The sequence below is a fragment of the Cervus elaphus genome, chromosome 20 (assembly GCF_910594005.1).
Source record: "Cervus elaphus chromosome 20, mCerEla1.1, whole genome shotgun sequence".
In the NCBI taxonomy this organism is placed as follows: domain Eukaryota; kingdom Metazoa; phylum Chordata; class Mammalia; order Artiodactyla; family Cervidae; genus Cervus; species Cervus elaphus.
The window spans coordinates 126656171-126672272 of NC_057834.1; the positions used below are offsets into that span (position 1 = coordinate 126656171).

The 16102-nt window shown below is 45.7% G+C and overlaps 1 protein-coding gene across 25 annotated transcripts in view; it reads right to left on the bottom strand.

Moving 5' to 3' along the window:
- Positions 1 to 4859: 4859 nt before the first annotated feature.
- Positions 4860 to 16102, bottom strand: part of MACF1 (microtubule actin crosslinking factor 1) — a 339001-nt gene continuing 327758 nt past the window's right edge. For 17 of the 25 annotated variants that reach the window (XM_043878610.1, XM_043878625.1, XM_043878609.1 and 14 more), the window contains 4 exons: positions 10345 to 10556; positions 9695 to 9805; positions 7091 to 7220; positions 4860 to 6328 (listed from right to left, as the gene is read on the bottom strand). In XM_043878610.1, coding sequence (XP_043734545.1) covers positions 6072 to 6328; positions 7091 to 7220; positions 9695 to 9805; positions 10345 to 10556 — 710 coding nt within the window. In that variant the 3' untranslated portion in view covers positions 4860 to 6071. The remainder of the gene's footprint in view (positions 6329 to 7090; positions 7221 to 9694; positions 9806 to 10344; positions 10557 to 16102) is intronic. The other 8 variants (XM_043878618.1, XM_043878622.1, XM_043878621.1 and 5 more) reach the window with 1 other exon arrangement.

Sequence of the window (16102 nt, forward strand, 5' to 3'; positions counted from 1 at the left end):
GGATTCCCCTCCCTCGCTGGCTGCGCTGTCGGGCGGGCGCGGGGACTGGGCCTGGGAACCCAGCGTAGAATCACGGTCGGGGAGATCAGACCCTGCGCTTCCGCGGAGGCGTGTCCTTCCTTGATCGCCCTGCCGCAGCCGGATCCCAACTCTTCGTCTGGCCCGCGAAGTGACCCGGCAGCCCTGCCTGGTGCGTTGGGGTGTCGCCGTAGGACCCGAAACGTCTCAGTCGGGTCTAGAAGTGGAGGCGTTCGCGGGTACCAGCCAAGTCTAGAGAGTGGGTCGCATCCCTCTAGCAGCAGCATCCAGGCCCGAGTTTCCTGTCACTGTAGCTGCTGGCCGGCCTCCCGGCGTCTTCCCCGCAGTCCCCTTGCGTGAGCCTTTGGGAGCTCCTTCCCGGACATCTGACACCTGTTGGATCACTGCTCCCGGCGCGCCCACCCACCTGGCTCCGGCGCGCTCTCGGTCGGCGCCTCGGACTGGCCGCCCCAGCAGCTCCAGCAGGCGCGCTGTCATCGCCAGGCTTGCTGTGAGCCCTCTGGACCCCGGTGCGGGGCCAGCCGCGCGCGGGATGTGCCTCCGCGGGTCAAGGAGCTCTGGCGTTCTTCCTGCTATTTTGCGCATCCTCATTGTCACGGCCCTCAGCGGTTTGAGACAAGGCTCCTCATGAAACTCCTCGATTGACTAGCTCCGCATAGTTCAGTCGGTGAAGAATCTTCCTGCAATGCAGGAGACCTGGGTTTGATACCTGGGTCGGGAATATCCCCTGCAGAAGGAAATGGCAACCCACTCCAGTATTCTTGCCTGGAGAATCCCATGGACAGAGCAGCCTGGCAGGCTACAGTCCATGGGGTCCCAAGAGTTGGACACCACATAGCGACTAAACCACCACCACCATTCTGCACAGACCCTTCCCTAGGTGCTAATCCCACCTCGTTTATCCATTTATGGTTAAGGAGCTGCGCTGGGAGGAAAGTGAAGTCAGTTATGTCTGACTCTTTGCGACCGCACGTACTGTATAGCTCGCCAGTCTCCTCCGTCCATGGGATTTTCCAGAGAAGAGTGCTGGAGTGGATTGCCATTTCCTTCTCCACAGGATCTTCCCGACCCAGGGATCGAACCCGGGTCTCCCGCATTATAGGCAGACACTTTACCGTCTGAGCCACCAGGGACGAAGAGACACGTATATTGAGCTGCGAAGGCCGGAATGAATTGGTTAGGAGTGGAGTGTTTCAAGGTAGAAGCAAAAGCTTGTGTGAAGGCCATGACTCCAAAGAGCATAACGATAGCAGATGACAGTTAGCACTGTTCGTGTACCAGCCACATTCTGTGTCATTTCTTTCCTGATCACACCTTGTTATAGGGGCGTTGCACCCCCCATTCCCCACCTCACTTAACAGATGAGGAGACAGAGGCACCCGGGGCTAAGGGACTTCCCTCAAGTCACATAGCAGTGGAGCTGGGTTGGAGTAGTGAGCACATGAGTGAAATGTTCAGAGAAGTCTGGAGAGACTGGGGGGCAAGTGGGCAGGTGAGGATTCTGGATAGCAGATGGTTATGGCACCCCAATGTGGGTTCAAGATAAAACTTCAAAATATATGTATGATTTATTTTATCCAATGAAATTCAGATTTCCCCACGATCACTGCAAACTTAAAAATATATCAAATCTTAAATCCAGTCACTTGCTGGTGTCTTAAGTCCATGCCTAGTTTTCCTTTTACCCGACATGAAAATCTCTACAAGACTGCTAAACCCGGTAAGAATGCTTCAGACTAGCCATTCAAAGTGCCCAGGGCCTAACCAGAGGCTGGATGCAGAGGGGACTATGGATTGGAGGGAGCATGGAGTAAGGACCTACAGCTGAAGACAGGTACAGTAATTCGAGGGGTCAAGACAACAATGATCCTTTAATAGAGATGGGATGGAGGGCTGTTAGGGTGAATCCATTGGTGACTCCACATGCAGTGGCAGGGGACAGAGTTGAGGGTATCCCCTTGTCAGACTTAGTCAGGGTCTATGAAATCTGCCTTCTTCCTTGTCCCTATGTTCCTGGGCTTCCCTCTGCATTTCCTCTTTGAATCCATACGTCACTGGGGGCCTCAAATCTAGCCTGTAATTCTCCCATTGTGTACTGTATAATACTGGCCTCCCAGCAAGACTGCAAGCAGCCCCAGTGCTGGTCTGATTCTTGTAATAGAAATTATCTCCATTTAGGATGAGTGGAGATGGCTGTGCTCTTGAAACGATGGCCTCACATTCCCATAAACCACTGGGTGCTGATCTGTACTGTGCCCTGAGCCAGAGATGAAGATGCCCAGCTTCCGGCCCTCCAGTGGCCCTCAGGGCTCACAAGTGAACAGTCTTTTTGAAGGCAGAATGGAGGCTGTTCTCTGACAGAGGGGCCAGCAAAGTGTCTGGTGGGGCAGAAAAACTGGGGACAGGTGATCTGTGAGTGGCATCTTGGAACTCCTGAACTTGAGGGGAACTGACATGGGGAAGGTTTCTTGGAGAGTTCAGTTCAGTCCAACTCAGTCGTGTCCAACTCTGTGACCCCATGGACTGCAGCATGCCAGGCCTCCTTGTCTATCACCAACTCTTGGAGTCTACTCAAACTCATGTCCATTGAGTCGGTGATGCCATCCAACCATCTCATCCTCTGTCGTCCCCTTCTCTTCCCGCCTTCAATCTTCCCCAGCATCAGGGTCTTTTCCAATGAGTCAGTTCTTCACATCAGATGGACAAAGCATTGGAGTGTCAGCTTCAGCATCAGTCCTTCCAACGAATATTCAGGACTGATTTCATTTACGATGGACTGGTTGGATCTCCTTGCAGTCCAAGGGACTCTCAAGAGTCTTCTCCAACACCACAGTTCAAAAGCATCAATTCTTCGGCGCTCAGCTTTCTTTATGGCCCAACTCTCAAATCCATACATGACTACTGGAAAAACCGTAGCCTTGACTAGATGGACCTTTGTTGTCAAAGTAATGTCTCTGCTTTTTAATATGCTGTCTAGGTTGGTCACAACTTTTTTTCCAGGGAGCAACTGTCTTAATTTCATGGCTGTGGTCCCCATCTGCAGTGATTCTGGAGCCCCCCAAAATAAAGTCTTTCACTGTTTCCATTGTTTCCCCATCTATTTGCCATGAAGTGATGGGACCAGATGCCATGATCTTAGTTTTCTGAATGTTGAGTTTTAAGCCAAGCTTTTCACTCTTTCACTTTCATCAAGAGGCTCTTTCGTTCTTCTTCACTTTCTGCCATAAGGGTCATCTGCCTATCTGAGGTTATTGATATTTCTCCCGGCAATCTTGATTCCAGCTTGTGCTTCATCCAGTCCAACATTTCTCGTGATGTACTCTGCATATAAGTTAAATAAGCAGGGTGACAATACTCATTTCCTGATTTGGAACCAGCCTGTTGTTCCATGTCCAGAGTCGGGTCAAACAAGGGCCTCCCCAGCCACTTGGCAACTTTGTGATCTTGGGCAAGTCACTGAACCTCTCTCAGGCTGTCCCTCATCTAAAAGTGAGGCTCATGATTGCAGGATTATGATGTGAATTATGTAAGAATGTACATAGAGCCTTAGCAGAGCTGGCACACAGCAAGCACTCAATACATGTTAGCTATTGTTATTCAAGGCTCTAGAACCTGCCCTCCTCTATCCTAGCAGACACCAAGTCTGCATTACTTGTTTAGCACTTGTGTCACAGAACTGCAGATGTAACCCCTTTCCTGTCATCCCTGAATTTCCCACATGGTCTTGCACACAGGTGTTTACTGAATGGAAATGCACTTTCTGCAGACTGCACCCTAGCTGAACTTTGTTGCAAAGACTGAGGGAAACCCTGAACTCCTTGGTAAGAAAAACAGTGACTGTGGTCCAGATTCTGAGAAAATGGAGATCAAGCTCCTTCCAGCATGCTTCTGCAGCTAGGAAGTCTAGAGGGGTAAGCAGATTTTGAGTGAAAAGACCTTCTTACAAAGTTCCAACATCCTGAACTTAAACTTGATTCCACAGAGAACAGAGTAAGTAAGCTCTTGCTTCAGAATCTGTCAGGCTGCACATCCCATTAATTAAAAAATTTGGATGTTTGGCCTCAAACAGCTCTGGCAATCATGTGTCCTTCTTACTGAATTCCCGTATCACAAGGAGTGTGACCCAATGAGCAAGGATGCAGGTGGCTGAGGACGAATCCCTCTTACCTCTCAAGTTCTCTAGCTATTTCCTAGTCTAATTCCTGTGTCAGAGTTACCTAATATTTGGCTGTTCTAATTATTATAAAGCCAACCCGGGGCTGAAGGGAAACGAACTGGCAGGCTTGGATAGGGAGCCAAGGACTAGATTCAAGGTCCACTTCCACTGTTTATTTATTATGTGATCTCGGGAAAATTACTTTCTTCTCATTTACTTTCCCATTTGTTTCTCTGTCTATACAACAAAGGGGCTAGATTTGATGATCACTTTTGTTTCTACCTCTGAAATCCTATTTATTCTACCATTTAACCAGAAATTTCAGCATACTGTGGGAAACTGGCCCATATTCTGAAGCTCTAAGGCCTGTGGTTTCTACAACAGAAATCTTACATACTGGTTATTTGTTTAATGATCTAAATGGGGTAGATAGCCCTATAGATTTACAGTAACAACTGTCTGAGTATTTCTTTGTCCCCTTGTTAAATGAAATTAATGAGAATAAGATATACAAGAAAAAAATTATTAATGAGCTCCATAATTTATCCAAGATATCGGGATTTGAATAATACACTGAAGTAGCTAAAACACAATCATTCCTCAGAGTAATATGTTATATATAAGGTAATGGTTGAGAAAAAAAAAAGGCAGGAAATACAAAATATTTGTTACTGCAAGCAATTTTAATACAAAAGTGTGTCTTGTTTTTAAACAGTTCATTGGTAGAGCTTCAGTTTCTGCCTCAATTAAAACCAATTGAGATAATCACACAGCAACATGGTCGGAGCTGAAGAGGAACAGCAGCTAAAAATCAGGAGCCCCAGATAGCCCCTCTTCATGGTCACTTGGTCAGTTGACTTTATTACGCACAAAAAAAAGACGGAGGAAGCAAACGGGACTTGTTAACAAGTGTGCTGGTGAACTCCTTTAAAGGACGAGCGAGTGTTTGTTTTACGTCCACATTTTCAGAATAGGCTCGTGGAATTCATTCCTCAGTTTGTGGGAAGTTGATCGGCCATTTTAAATAAATAGCAAAAAATGCAGATAAACAAAGTGTAATTCACGATGCCACCAGGGAGTCTCCCTTTGCTGACGGCCTGGGTCCCAGTGAGCACAGGAGTTAATAGTGGCCAGGTTGGAAAGGAAGTTATGAACCAGGACTCTTAAAAACCTCAATGTTCTGACGTTTTCTGAACGGTTACGTTTACCCCTGAATTCTAGCAGCTATTTGTCCTTTAAACACCCAGTACTGAAACAGTATTCAAAGACAGTATTGCAATGAACTCCTTTTGCTGTATCATGTGCAAACATTACCTAGATGAGGTTCCCTCTCTTCAGCTAAAATCACACAACATTAAAAACAATGGAAAAAGCAATCAGAAGTGCCCTCCCCTCGGTTCTTACTAATTGAGGTGTCTGTGATTTACAAAAAAAGAGTTCCTAAACACTGCAGGATTCTTATTTTTTTAATATAATTTATCTTGCTGAGACAGCAAGTCAAGTTTATAAAGAAGATGCATTTAGGAATAATCCTAAAAGATAAAGCAGGTTTACAACCCTGCACCGCGCAGAAACCCTATTTAGAGGCTTTTTTTTTTTTTTAATACACATTTGCATTTTGACCTTTTTGCTTGTTCTCAAATATTTCATTTCTGGGCCCCATCCATTACAGGGTTACCAGGAGGCAAATTTTATCTACATAAATATTCACATGAAAATAGTAACTTACAAAAAGAAAAAAAAATAAGGCAGCTTCATAACACAATTATTCTTTTACACTTTTAACAATATAACTTCTCCCATTCAGAATAAATATACACCCAATGCATGGAGCAGGATTCAAAGTGGAGAGAGGCTTGGGGGTGCTTGTACAGTGTTATCGCTTGGGGCCCGGAGTCCTGGGGGAGGCAGTGGTGGTCTTCTTGGACATGGTGGGGATTTTGGAAGGCTTGTTGAGCCCCCTCCTGGAGCTGCCCTGGCCCCCTGCGGCACTGCTCTCCGAAGTGTCTGAACACGCAGACTGTGTCTCTAAAAGGTCAAAGTCAGAAGCATCGCTTCCTCGACGGCTGCTGGCTCGACTCCCGGCCCGACTCCCAGCTCGACTCCCAGGGCGACTGGCTGACTTTTTAGGGTCTGGAATTTAAGAATAAAGCGGCAGACTTAATAAAGACAGCACTGGTGGGTGGGCGGAGGGCATGGTGGTGGTGGTGTGGAGAACAAGAGAACCAGAGGCCAGGGTTCTGACCCTGATACCACCTGATGTGCTGAGTGACCTTGGGCAAACCAGAGTCTTTCTGAATCTCGGTTCTCTCACCTATACAGAAGCTGCCGAAGCCTTTTCTAACTTTGTGCTTCTACCTGAGAAGAGTCCTGAGGACCAGAAAGTAGCTTCTCTCAGCAGCACTGTCGCGTCACACGCCCCCATGGCGCAGTGGAGCGGGGCTGCCCTGGGGCCTTGGCTCGGAGGAGAGAGCCATACGGCGGACTAAGAACCGGGGGGAGGAGGGCCGGCAAAGAGAGCAGCAAGTGGAAGCCAAAGCCCTGGGTTCCCAGGAGGAACGTCCACAGGTGAGCAGACGTGATCCTCCCCTGACTCTCAGCTCCCAGCAGACATAAATACGGTGTGTTAGGAAGCCCTCCCCCCTCTTACATTCTCCCCCATACAATCGTTTCTGATGACGAACAGGTGCTGTGGCTTTGGCTGTGGGAGCGCCTGCTCCCGGGAGGCAAGGTTTGAGCCAGCTGTCCTCTGGGCACCGCACCTGTGTTTCTCTCCCTCTCTGCTCCTCCGAGAGGAGTGAAGCGCTGCCGAGAGGCTGCTGTTTCCAGATTCCCAGGCTGGCCATGCCCCCTCATCCTTATCCCCAGTGGAGAAGTGCTAGGGCAGGTCCTTACCTGCCCGATTCGTTTTGGCACCTGTGGACGCTGGGGAAGAACTATTGCTAGTATCGCCAGCAAGCGATGTTCGACTTGAATGAAAGGCGGGTGTGGGTCGTTTCAACTTGCTGCCTGTTGATGGAATAACCTTAAAAAAAACAAAAAGGTCATATTTACTTGGTGAAATCGTTGACAGAAATTCCACTTTACAAGGTTTACTCAAGTCCTCCTCATTTCTAAAAAACTGAAAAGCTAGTTAAAAGTCCAGGAAAACAATGATTTATTTTGAAAGTATGCTAGGTCATGAATTTTGAGCATTTCCAAAATAAAGCCTTCATGTGCCAACTAAAGGTTTTAAAATGTCTTCCAATGCCTTTTATCTTACTGATAAATTTCTACTAGAAAAAAAAAATCCTCAAATGCTAAGATTAGAGTAGTCAAAACAAACAGAAATATGACAAATGAGTAAAGGTAAGAAATCCAAATACTCCAAAGTATCAAAGTTTTGGGGTTAGAACTGTGACATATGAGTTCTAACCCCAAACTCTCAGCATGGAGATCCAAATATTACTCTAGTCCCTATTAAGAAGATGCAGTAAATTCAGTGAAGTAGATCTATTTCTTCACTGGTAGAATGAAGATTAAATTACTCGACCTGATCAAATGAACGATTAGGAGAAGCCCGTGAGAGTGGGGCTGTGCTATGAGGAGCAAGGCTCTGAGCGGCCTGGGACCAGAAGGGCCTGGGTCTGGACTTAACATGAACCGGCACGTGTGCCTTCCCTTCTCGCCCTGGAAACCAGGGAAGGAGCCTGCTCTCCAAACCCCATGGCTACACACTGCCTTTTGTTCAGTGCACTGCAGCCACTGGCCTGCTGCTGTCCCTTCAACAGCCCAGCAAGGCTCCCTGTTTGCTGCCTGAAACCTCCCAGGTTAAAGCAGAAACTCCAGAAAAGCAGGGACTTTGTTTGCTCCCTCTCACACCCTAGGCACCTAATACTACATCTGGCACAGACAAGGGGCCCAATATAAACTTGTTGAGCGAATAATTCACATGCAGAAGCACTTCCTAAACTGGCAGAGAGCTGGCTAGATGTATGTTATCATTACCGATGCTGGTAGGAGCTCCATTTCCCGTCTGAGTGTATATTTTTTTTAAAAAAAGAATTTGGAGAGAAAATATTTTTAATCTATTCTGAGTATCGCTCATGCCACAGCATGCTCTTCTAATTTTTCTTTGAAATCAATCATGTAAATTGTTTTCCAGGACTTTTAAGATGTTTATACAAAGAACAGAGTAAAGCAACCCATTTCGTTGTGTTTCTTCTTTATAAAGAAAGAGCAAAAGCGACAGAGGGATTCACATTCCAGCACAAACCCTCCTGGCCCACACAGGAGGAACAGCACCAGTTTCAGAAGCTACTGCTGCTGGGCAGACGTGGCCCCAGAGATGTTGGGCTGGGAGTCTGCGCCAGGACAGTGTGCAGAATACCAGTACTTAAGAGAAGATGAAACCTTGAAATGAAATGAAACCAAAGGTAAAACCTTAAGACAGAAAGGCTGATCTATCAGAATCCTATGAGAATTGGCACTTCATAATTAAGACATTAAAAATTCTAGAACTTTTGAGACTTTCATGAAACTGGAGCCATTGAAGAAGAAAAAGCAGGACAGGCAGGTTGAATCACGGGGTTTTAGTGTCAGTGGGTCCCCAGATCACATTCTAAGCCAGATGTATTTCTGAACTGAAGCAGGATGAAACCCAGGAAAGCGAGTCCATGTGTGGACACTGGCTTCTTGTACCTCCTGTTTACACTGGTTGAAGCTTGACACGACTAAACGCAGTGCCATGTTTTGAGGCACAAGAACCCAATGTTTTCCGGCAGCTAGAGTGCCAATTGTACCGCTATCAGACAAGCTGCTGGTCCACATTTTATTTCTGAAACACTGCTCTTCCCAAAGCACTTGGGCATTTTAATGACTGCACTTGAACATGCTGAATTGCTGGCATGTGTATTCAAATCAAGGCTATAGAAACCCAAGTGCCTGGGCCAAGGAATTCAGAAACTGAAACCTGAGCCTCAGAGCAGTGTTCACAAATGCTGTGCTTGGCTGAAGGAGGCAGCACCCAGGCCTCGGACCAGCGTGGCAATACCAACCACCCCCGGAATGCGACTCCGGGCGGGAGGGTGCCAGCCACTCTTCTGTCCTAAGCAAAGATAGAACACTGTTGAACATGCACCGTTGTTGAATTTCAAGTGTTCATAACTCGTTTGTGTCAGATATGACGTCTGGAGACTCCAAGAGGCCTGATTATAAACAATATTGATAAATCACCACGAATGACCACTGTTTACCACTCTGAACAAATATCATTCTAAGGACTGTTGGGAAGTTGTTACACAATACAGTCTCAGGCATCACTTATTTATCTCCAGTTTTGGTGAATCCGAGTTAGAAACCCCTGAAAGACAATGGACGGGATGAATCAGCTGTGAAAGCAAACACCACAAAGATGGAAAAGAGCACGGGCTCGTGTCAGGAGGGAGAGCTGGTCAGGTTCTCGGCATGAGCGAGGGCCTGGTCTTGCCTGTGTCCTTAGTCAGCAAAGCCATACTCTACCTCGGGGCTGGGCAGCTGGAGGTCAGGATAGTGGCTGTCCCTGACAGGGGTGCCAGCTCTACTGTTTACCAACCAGGGTTTGTCATAACAGCGAGAGAACTGAAGCGGAGTCTGTGAAACAGAAATCCAAAGGGAAGGACGGGAACAATTGAAAGTGGAACAGAAAAGGAGCAAATTGGGAACATAAAATAAATAATAAATAAATAAATAATAAATAGAAGACACTAAATTTTAAAGAAACAGAAAACAAAATAAAATGTGCATCAGTCCAACGGGATGAAAGGGGCCAAGGCAGAAAGGCAGTAGCATTCTTCATCTACAACCCATCATCACAACAAACTTCTCTCTTACTTAGCTCCAGCTGCACAGATAGTGCCTGGATTTTCAAGATCAGTAACCCTGGATGGGTTCAAACTCAAAATGGGAATACGTGGAAAGAAGCACTTTGGACTGAATGACTCAATTCCTATTTAAACGTCCTTTCCGGCCATGTTAAAGGTCCAGATCTGTGTACCACTAGGGCCTGGCCAGCCTGGTCTATATGTCTTCAAGTTCCTCTCCTCACTGGAGTCTTTCAGAGGCTACACTGAACAACGGCCACGTGCAGAGCTGGGAGCGGGGCAGGAGGTCATGCCCGAGGCTGTACGTACCTTGGTGCCACTGGCCGGGGTGGCTGGAGAGGACGGCATGGATGTGCAGCTGTGGTTACTCTGACTAGCACTTGAGCTGGAGCGGGTAGGGGAGGCTGCGCGGGAAGATGGTTTGGACCTTCGACCCCGGGACCGGAAAGGCGTCATGCCCTGCGATGCCCCCTCAGGGAGGATGAATTTCTCTCTAAGTTCGATGTTAGTTCTACCTCGTGCTAGAAAAGGGAATAAATACACACACATACAGTGACAGTTAACCTTGAAAAAATATATCTTTGATGGTCACACAGCTGCTTGACCCCACGAAAACAGTTATATAATTTATAGGTTTAGTACCATCTGTGGCTTCTTTTAAAATAGAGATATACTCCTGATTTATCAGCCTTGTCATGATTCTTACCCACAGCAGACACATTAGCAAATAACCCCTTGGTTTGTTGTAATAAAGAACTGTGTACCAAGCACCGTCCCATGCTGCGGTCATGATCTTGCCTTGGCACTGTCCCCTGGGTCAAGAGAAAGCAGATGCAGCAGTCCACAAACCTCCGAGGTTAAATCAAAACCTCTCTTTTCTCTCTCACAGGACATGTGTACTTTTTGCTCAACTCTTACAGGACACATGGTACTGAAACAGTATAGAAAACCAGATCACTGAAATTGAAATCATCTAGACAAGGGTCCCCAACCTCTGGGCCGCAGATCGGTACCTCCTATCAGACCAGGAGTGGCATCAGAAATAAAGGGCACAATGAATGTTATGCACTTGAATCATCCAGAAACTACCCCCTCCCCTGGTTCCGTGGAAAAACTGTCTCCCATGAAATTGGTCCCTGGGGCCAAAAAGGTTGGGGACCACTGATCTAGACCCTTCTACTGAATTCAGTTGATAATAATCCTAAACAAAGGGGTCCAGGGACTCAGGACAGTAAAAAGATCTGGGTTGAACTGTTAAGAAGTAAACATGTGGGAGGAGAGAGAGATCAAGACCATGCACAAAACTTGCCAGTGAGAAACCATTAAGTCAAAAGCTGAAAGCCACGAGAAGCTGAAGGCAGACCTGCGGTGGGAGAGGGGTGTCAGCTGGAGAGTCTGGGAAGAGCACTGACGGCCAGCAGTGCTGTCCCGGGGCTTCCTGGAGCCACCAGACCAGACCGCACGTTTGGATTCGGTCAGAAGACAGCAAATACGGCCAACACACACATTAACTGTGAAAGACATTATGAATTTAAAAGAAACAGTCCCCCTGCAACGTGTTCTTAGGTCACTCCTCACTGAAAGGTGTTAATTTTGTGATCACCTTCTGTCTCCTCATTCACCCCCCAAGCTGCTCCCTAGGACAGGTCTAAACAAACTGGACTGTTAGTAAAGCCTGGGAAAAGGGAACCACCATAAACAAACTATTTGCCATTCTTCCCTATATTAGATGTTTTACTTTGGCCAGAAACTGCAAGTTTAGAAGATTTTAGGTAATGGTACACACTCCTCTCTCCTGCCCAGTCCCACAAGTCCTCAAGAAATTTGAGGAATCTTGGTAGAATTAAACTTTAAATCAGGTTGCACGAGGCTTCATAAGCAGAGTGGTTTAAATTCCTGAGTCAAATCCAAATTCATTTCAATACGTGAAGTTGACATAACATATCAGAGTATCAGCTTAAAAGGGCTAACCTGGATACCAAAACCTCTGAGTTACAGTCCAGGCTCTTCCCAGCTGTGATCCCTCCTGCCTGGGGCTCTGTTTCCTCAGCCTCCCTAGAGGTGATCAGTCAGGCTGACTGATGTCTAAGGGTCCTTCTTGTCGGACGGTGCAGCATTCCTGGAATGCTAACCTGTTTCCTTCCTTCTCAGGCCCCAAAAGAACATGCCCTTCCAGGTTCATTCCTGGGCCCTCTGGTTCCCTACTGATCCTTTCCCCAAACTCCAGCACTTCCCTCAGTATCTAAACTCATGATTCTTAAAGAGAATCTCCTTCAGCACTAACCTGGGTACTTAATAACATTCTGTATTGCTAAACACTTATTTTATCTTTAATGTTTGCTAGCATGCCCAGCACAACGGCGGATGCACAGCAAGTGCTGAAGTAACACTGACAAATGGAAATCATTACTCAACTGAGGACCAACCACGATGCCTCAGAGGAGTTGTTTATGACCCTAGGCCAGAAAGAACTTCAGACATGTGGTTTAAACCGATGAGACTTAACAGTTCACTGAGCTCACTCTCCAGAAAACAACACAGTGACACAAGAGGAAGACTGAAATGGCATCACTGATGAGGGCAATTACATGTTAAATGCAATAATATAACGATAAGAACATGTTCCCCATGCACTCTGCAGTTTACAGCACGTGATCATGTGTAAATACGATGCTTGACTGTTCTCGGTAGCCAGTCAGCATCCTCACGTCATGGAAAACTGCAGCACTCAGAGGCTGAGGGCAGGGAAAACTATGCAAGAACTGGGACCAGAATCCTTATCTTCCACCCAAGCTGCCCTCTGCCCACTCCCAGCTCCATGCATCATCAGCTACACGAGCTCATCCCACTCTCGGCCGTACACTGCTCTAACCGCCCCCCTCCCCGGGGCAATCACTGGCAAGGGTCACAGACCACTACTGCCTCAGGGGATGCTTTTAAATTGTAGAAAGGAAAAAAAAAATTGTAGAAAGGTTGAAATCTACAGAAAACCAGAAAGAATTAAAACTGCTTAACCTTAGGGGACAGTACTATTAAACTGTTAGTATCTTTATTCCTCTGCACAACTTTGTGTGTGTGTATGTCCATATATAAAAAATGCAAAAACATCAGAAACACTCCTCCATGTTTGATGTATCTGACATAACTTCAGCTAGCTACAAAGTATTATTTCATCATATTGAGATCAGTTTATTTAACCAACCCTGTGCTATATTTGTTCATAATTTTTAACACGCTGTATACAATGCTGTGACAGACTACTTGAAAAAAGTTTTTGTGCCCATCCATGATGACTTCCTTAAGGTAAGTCTCTACAAGTGGATTTGCTGGGGAGAAAGGATGCACACTTAAGGTTTTTGGTATTTGTCAACTGATCTACAGCTTCCCAGGTGGCCCAGTGGTAAAGAATTTGCCTGCCAAGCAGGAAATGCGGGTTTGATCCCTGGGATGGGAAGATTCCCTGGAGAAGGAAATGGCAACCCACTCCAGTATTCTTGCCTGGGAAATTCTATGGACAGAGGACCCCTATATATAGTCCATGGGGTCTTGCCTGGGAAATTCTATGGACAGAGGACCCCTATATATAGTCCATGGGGTCACAAAGAATCAGACATGACTTAGCGACTAAATAGCACCTGCTCTACAAAATTTTACACCAAAGTACACTCTCAAAAATAATGCTATGAATATATTCCATTTACTTCACTCTGGCCAGCGCTTTCTGAACTGAGAGAGTATGTGTGTACTCATGTGTATCACCTGTACACAAATTAAAAACCAGATAAATCTGACAGGTAAAAACACTTCTCTGCCGTTGTCATTTGCAAGTGGGGGAGTTACTATTTTCTTCTTGAAACACTCTCCCTTGGCTTCTAGGGCCCTGCTTGTCTCCTCCTGTGGACTACCCCATCCCACTCACTTCTTCAGTGCTGACGTCCCCCTGCTTCTGTCTGCAGTCCTGTTCTCCCTCTTAAGACTTTCAACCTGGTGATGAGCTCATGCACCTGAGACTTTAGCACCATCATCCGGCCCTGCCTGCCTCTCAGGTACATCCTCAGTGCAGCCTTCTCCTGGATGCCAGAACCTTACATCCAGTACTGATTAGACATGACTGAAGCAGAAACCTGGTTGTCGATGTAGGCCCCTCCCTCATGATGGCTGTTCAGTCTACTATTGACTCCACCTTCTAATACTTCTTGAATCCCCTCAGACTTTCGGCACACCTCAAACTGATGTGGTTCATGGAGCATCTCCCCAACCCTGGACCACTGTAACAGGCTTCCAAATGGTCTCTGTGTTTCTCATCTCAACCCCATCCCTCCCTCACTCCTCATTCCCCAGACTGAATTTCTAAATAGAAATCTGATCTCTCTAAACAGTTTAAAACCTTTCCATGGTCTTTCATGGCTTACAGCAGCATTTCCCAAACTGAGGCTTCTGAGGGGTTTCCTACGAAGAGAAGTTTAGTAAACACTGGATTCTACATTTTTTTTCTCTCTCTAGGAGAGCCCTAATGCAAGCAGTATTTTATAAACTCTGAGAAGTCCTGCAGTAAAGAAACCTGCTTACTTTTAACTCTGTTTCTTACAAATGCATTTGACCATGACTTTTTTGTTTTTTTTTTTTTAAAGATCATATCTTGGGGCCCAGACCCCAAAGGCAGTCATTTCAAATTCAGTTTTTCAACCACTAGAGAGATCATCATTTTTCTAAGAGACTACTGCTAGCCACTGATTTTGGCTGCAACAGGCCTGTAGTTAAAATTCACTTCCATTGTTTAATGGGGAGAGCTTTAGTTTACCAAGAAGAGGAGTTGTGTGGATGGGAGATTGTGATGGTAGCGCAACAGTGTGAACGTGCTACTGACCTGCACACCTAAAAATGGTCAGGATGGTAAGTTACATGTATTTTACCATATAGTAAAAAAATCAGTTCTAAGCCAAACTGTTTCTTTTAAATCTTCACAATAAAGTTTTTCTAGATCGTCAGTAAAATTTCAGGGAACTAATTTGTCTAATGCTCAGAAACATTCATTGGACCCCTAGGGTAAATGTGCACGTATTATCTCCATCCAAACATGATTTCCTTTGCCACGGCTCAATTCAGAAAGTGAAATCTCCAATTCTCGCAGTACCAGCAACCTACTGAGTTGACTACTTTAACCTTTACATTTGGCTACAGAAATGTGCAGGCTGAGATAGCTTTCATCATCTTAAACAGCTGTGTAAAGGCAGATAACACGATTATGCAACATCAGTATTATATCATAAATTTTGTACTGTTCACAGAATAACAATCTCTGTGGTGCAGCCAAGTAAATGCAACCCAAATGAATAAAAAGTCCACTGAAGTGGAGCTTTGAGAAGCTCCATAGTAATCCTCACAGAATCCTAGGCACTTCTCATTGTGACGTTCATGCCCTTCATATCACTTATTACATCTGCCTGGGCCCTCAAGTGTTCCTTTATTAGCACAACTTTTTATTTGCTGAGATGTAGCTCATCCTGTCCATCATGGTAGAGTTATGATATCTGAGACTAACAGGAGTTCTGAACTCTATAGTCAATGGAGTCAGGATGAGGGCACCCTTGGGAAGGCATGGGGAGAGCCTTACCTGCTTTGCTCCAAGAGATGCTGAAAAAGGCTACTATGCTCCATAGAAAATAGCTCCTAGATGGCCCTCCCATATATATCCTTGGGGGTTCCAATTTCTAGCTAACAAGATAAGGAAAAGCAAGCAGTGTTCTCCTTGGCCAGCAGCACAAAGTTACTGTCAACAGAGCAAGTAGAGCAGGCAGCAAACAGGCAAAGATTCCAAAATGTCACATGCAGTTATCTCTCTTTTGTTTATTTAGTTCAATCACACATGACATGAAAAATAAAACCTTATTAATAGATCTGGAAAGGAATAATCTTGCTTTACTGACTTACGGTTAAAAAGACATATATACTGCTTCTCATTTTAAACAATCAAAGGGGTTTTTATATCAAAGAAATTGGTTCGTGATATAATTAAGTTCTAAAATAGATTTAAACCTGCTCTAGTTTTTATCAGAAAAGGTGTTTT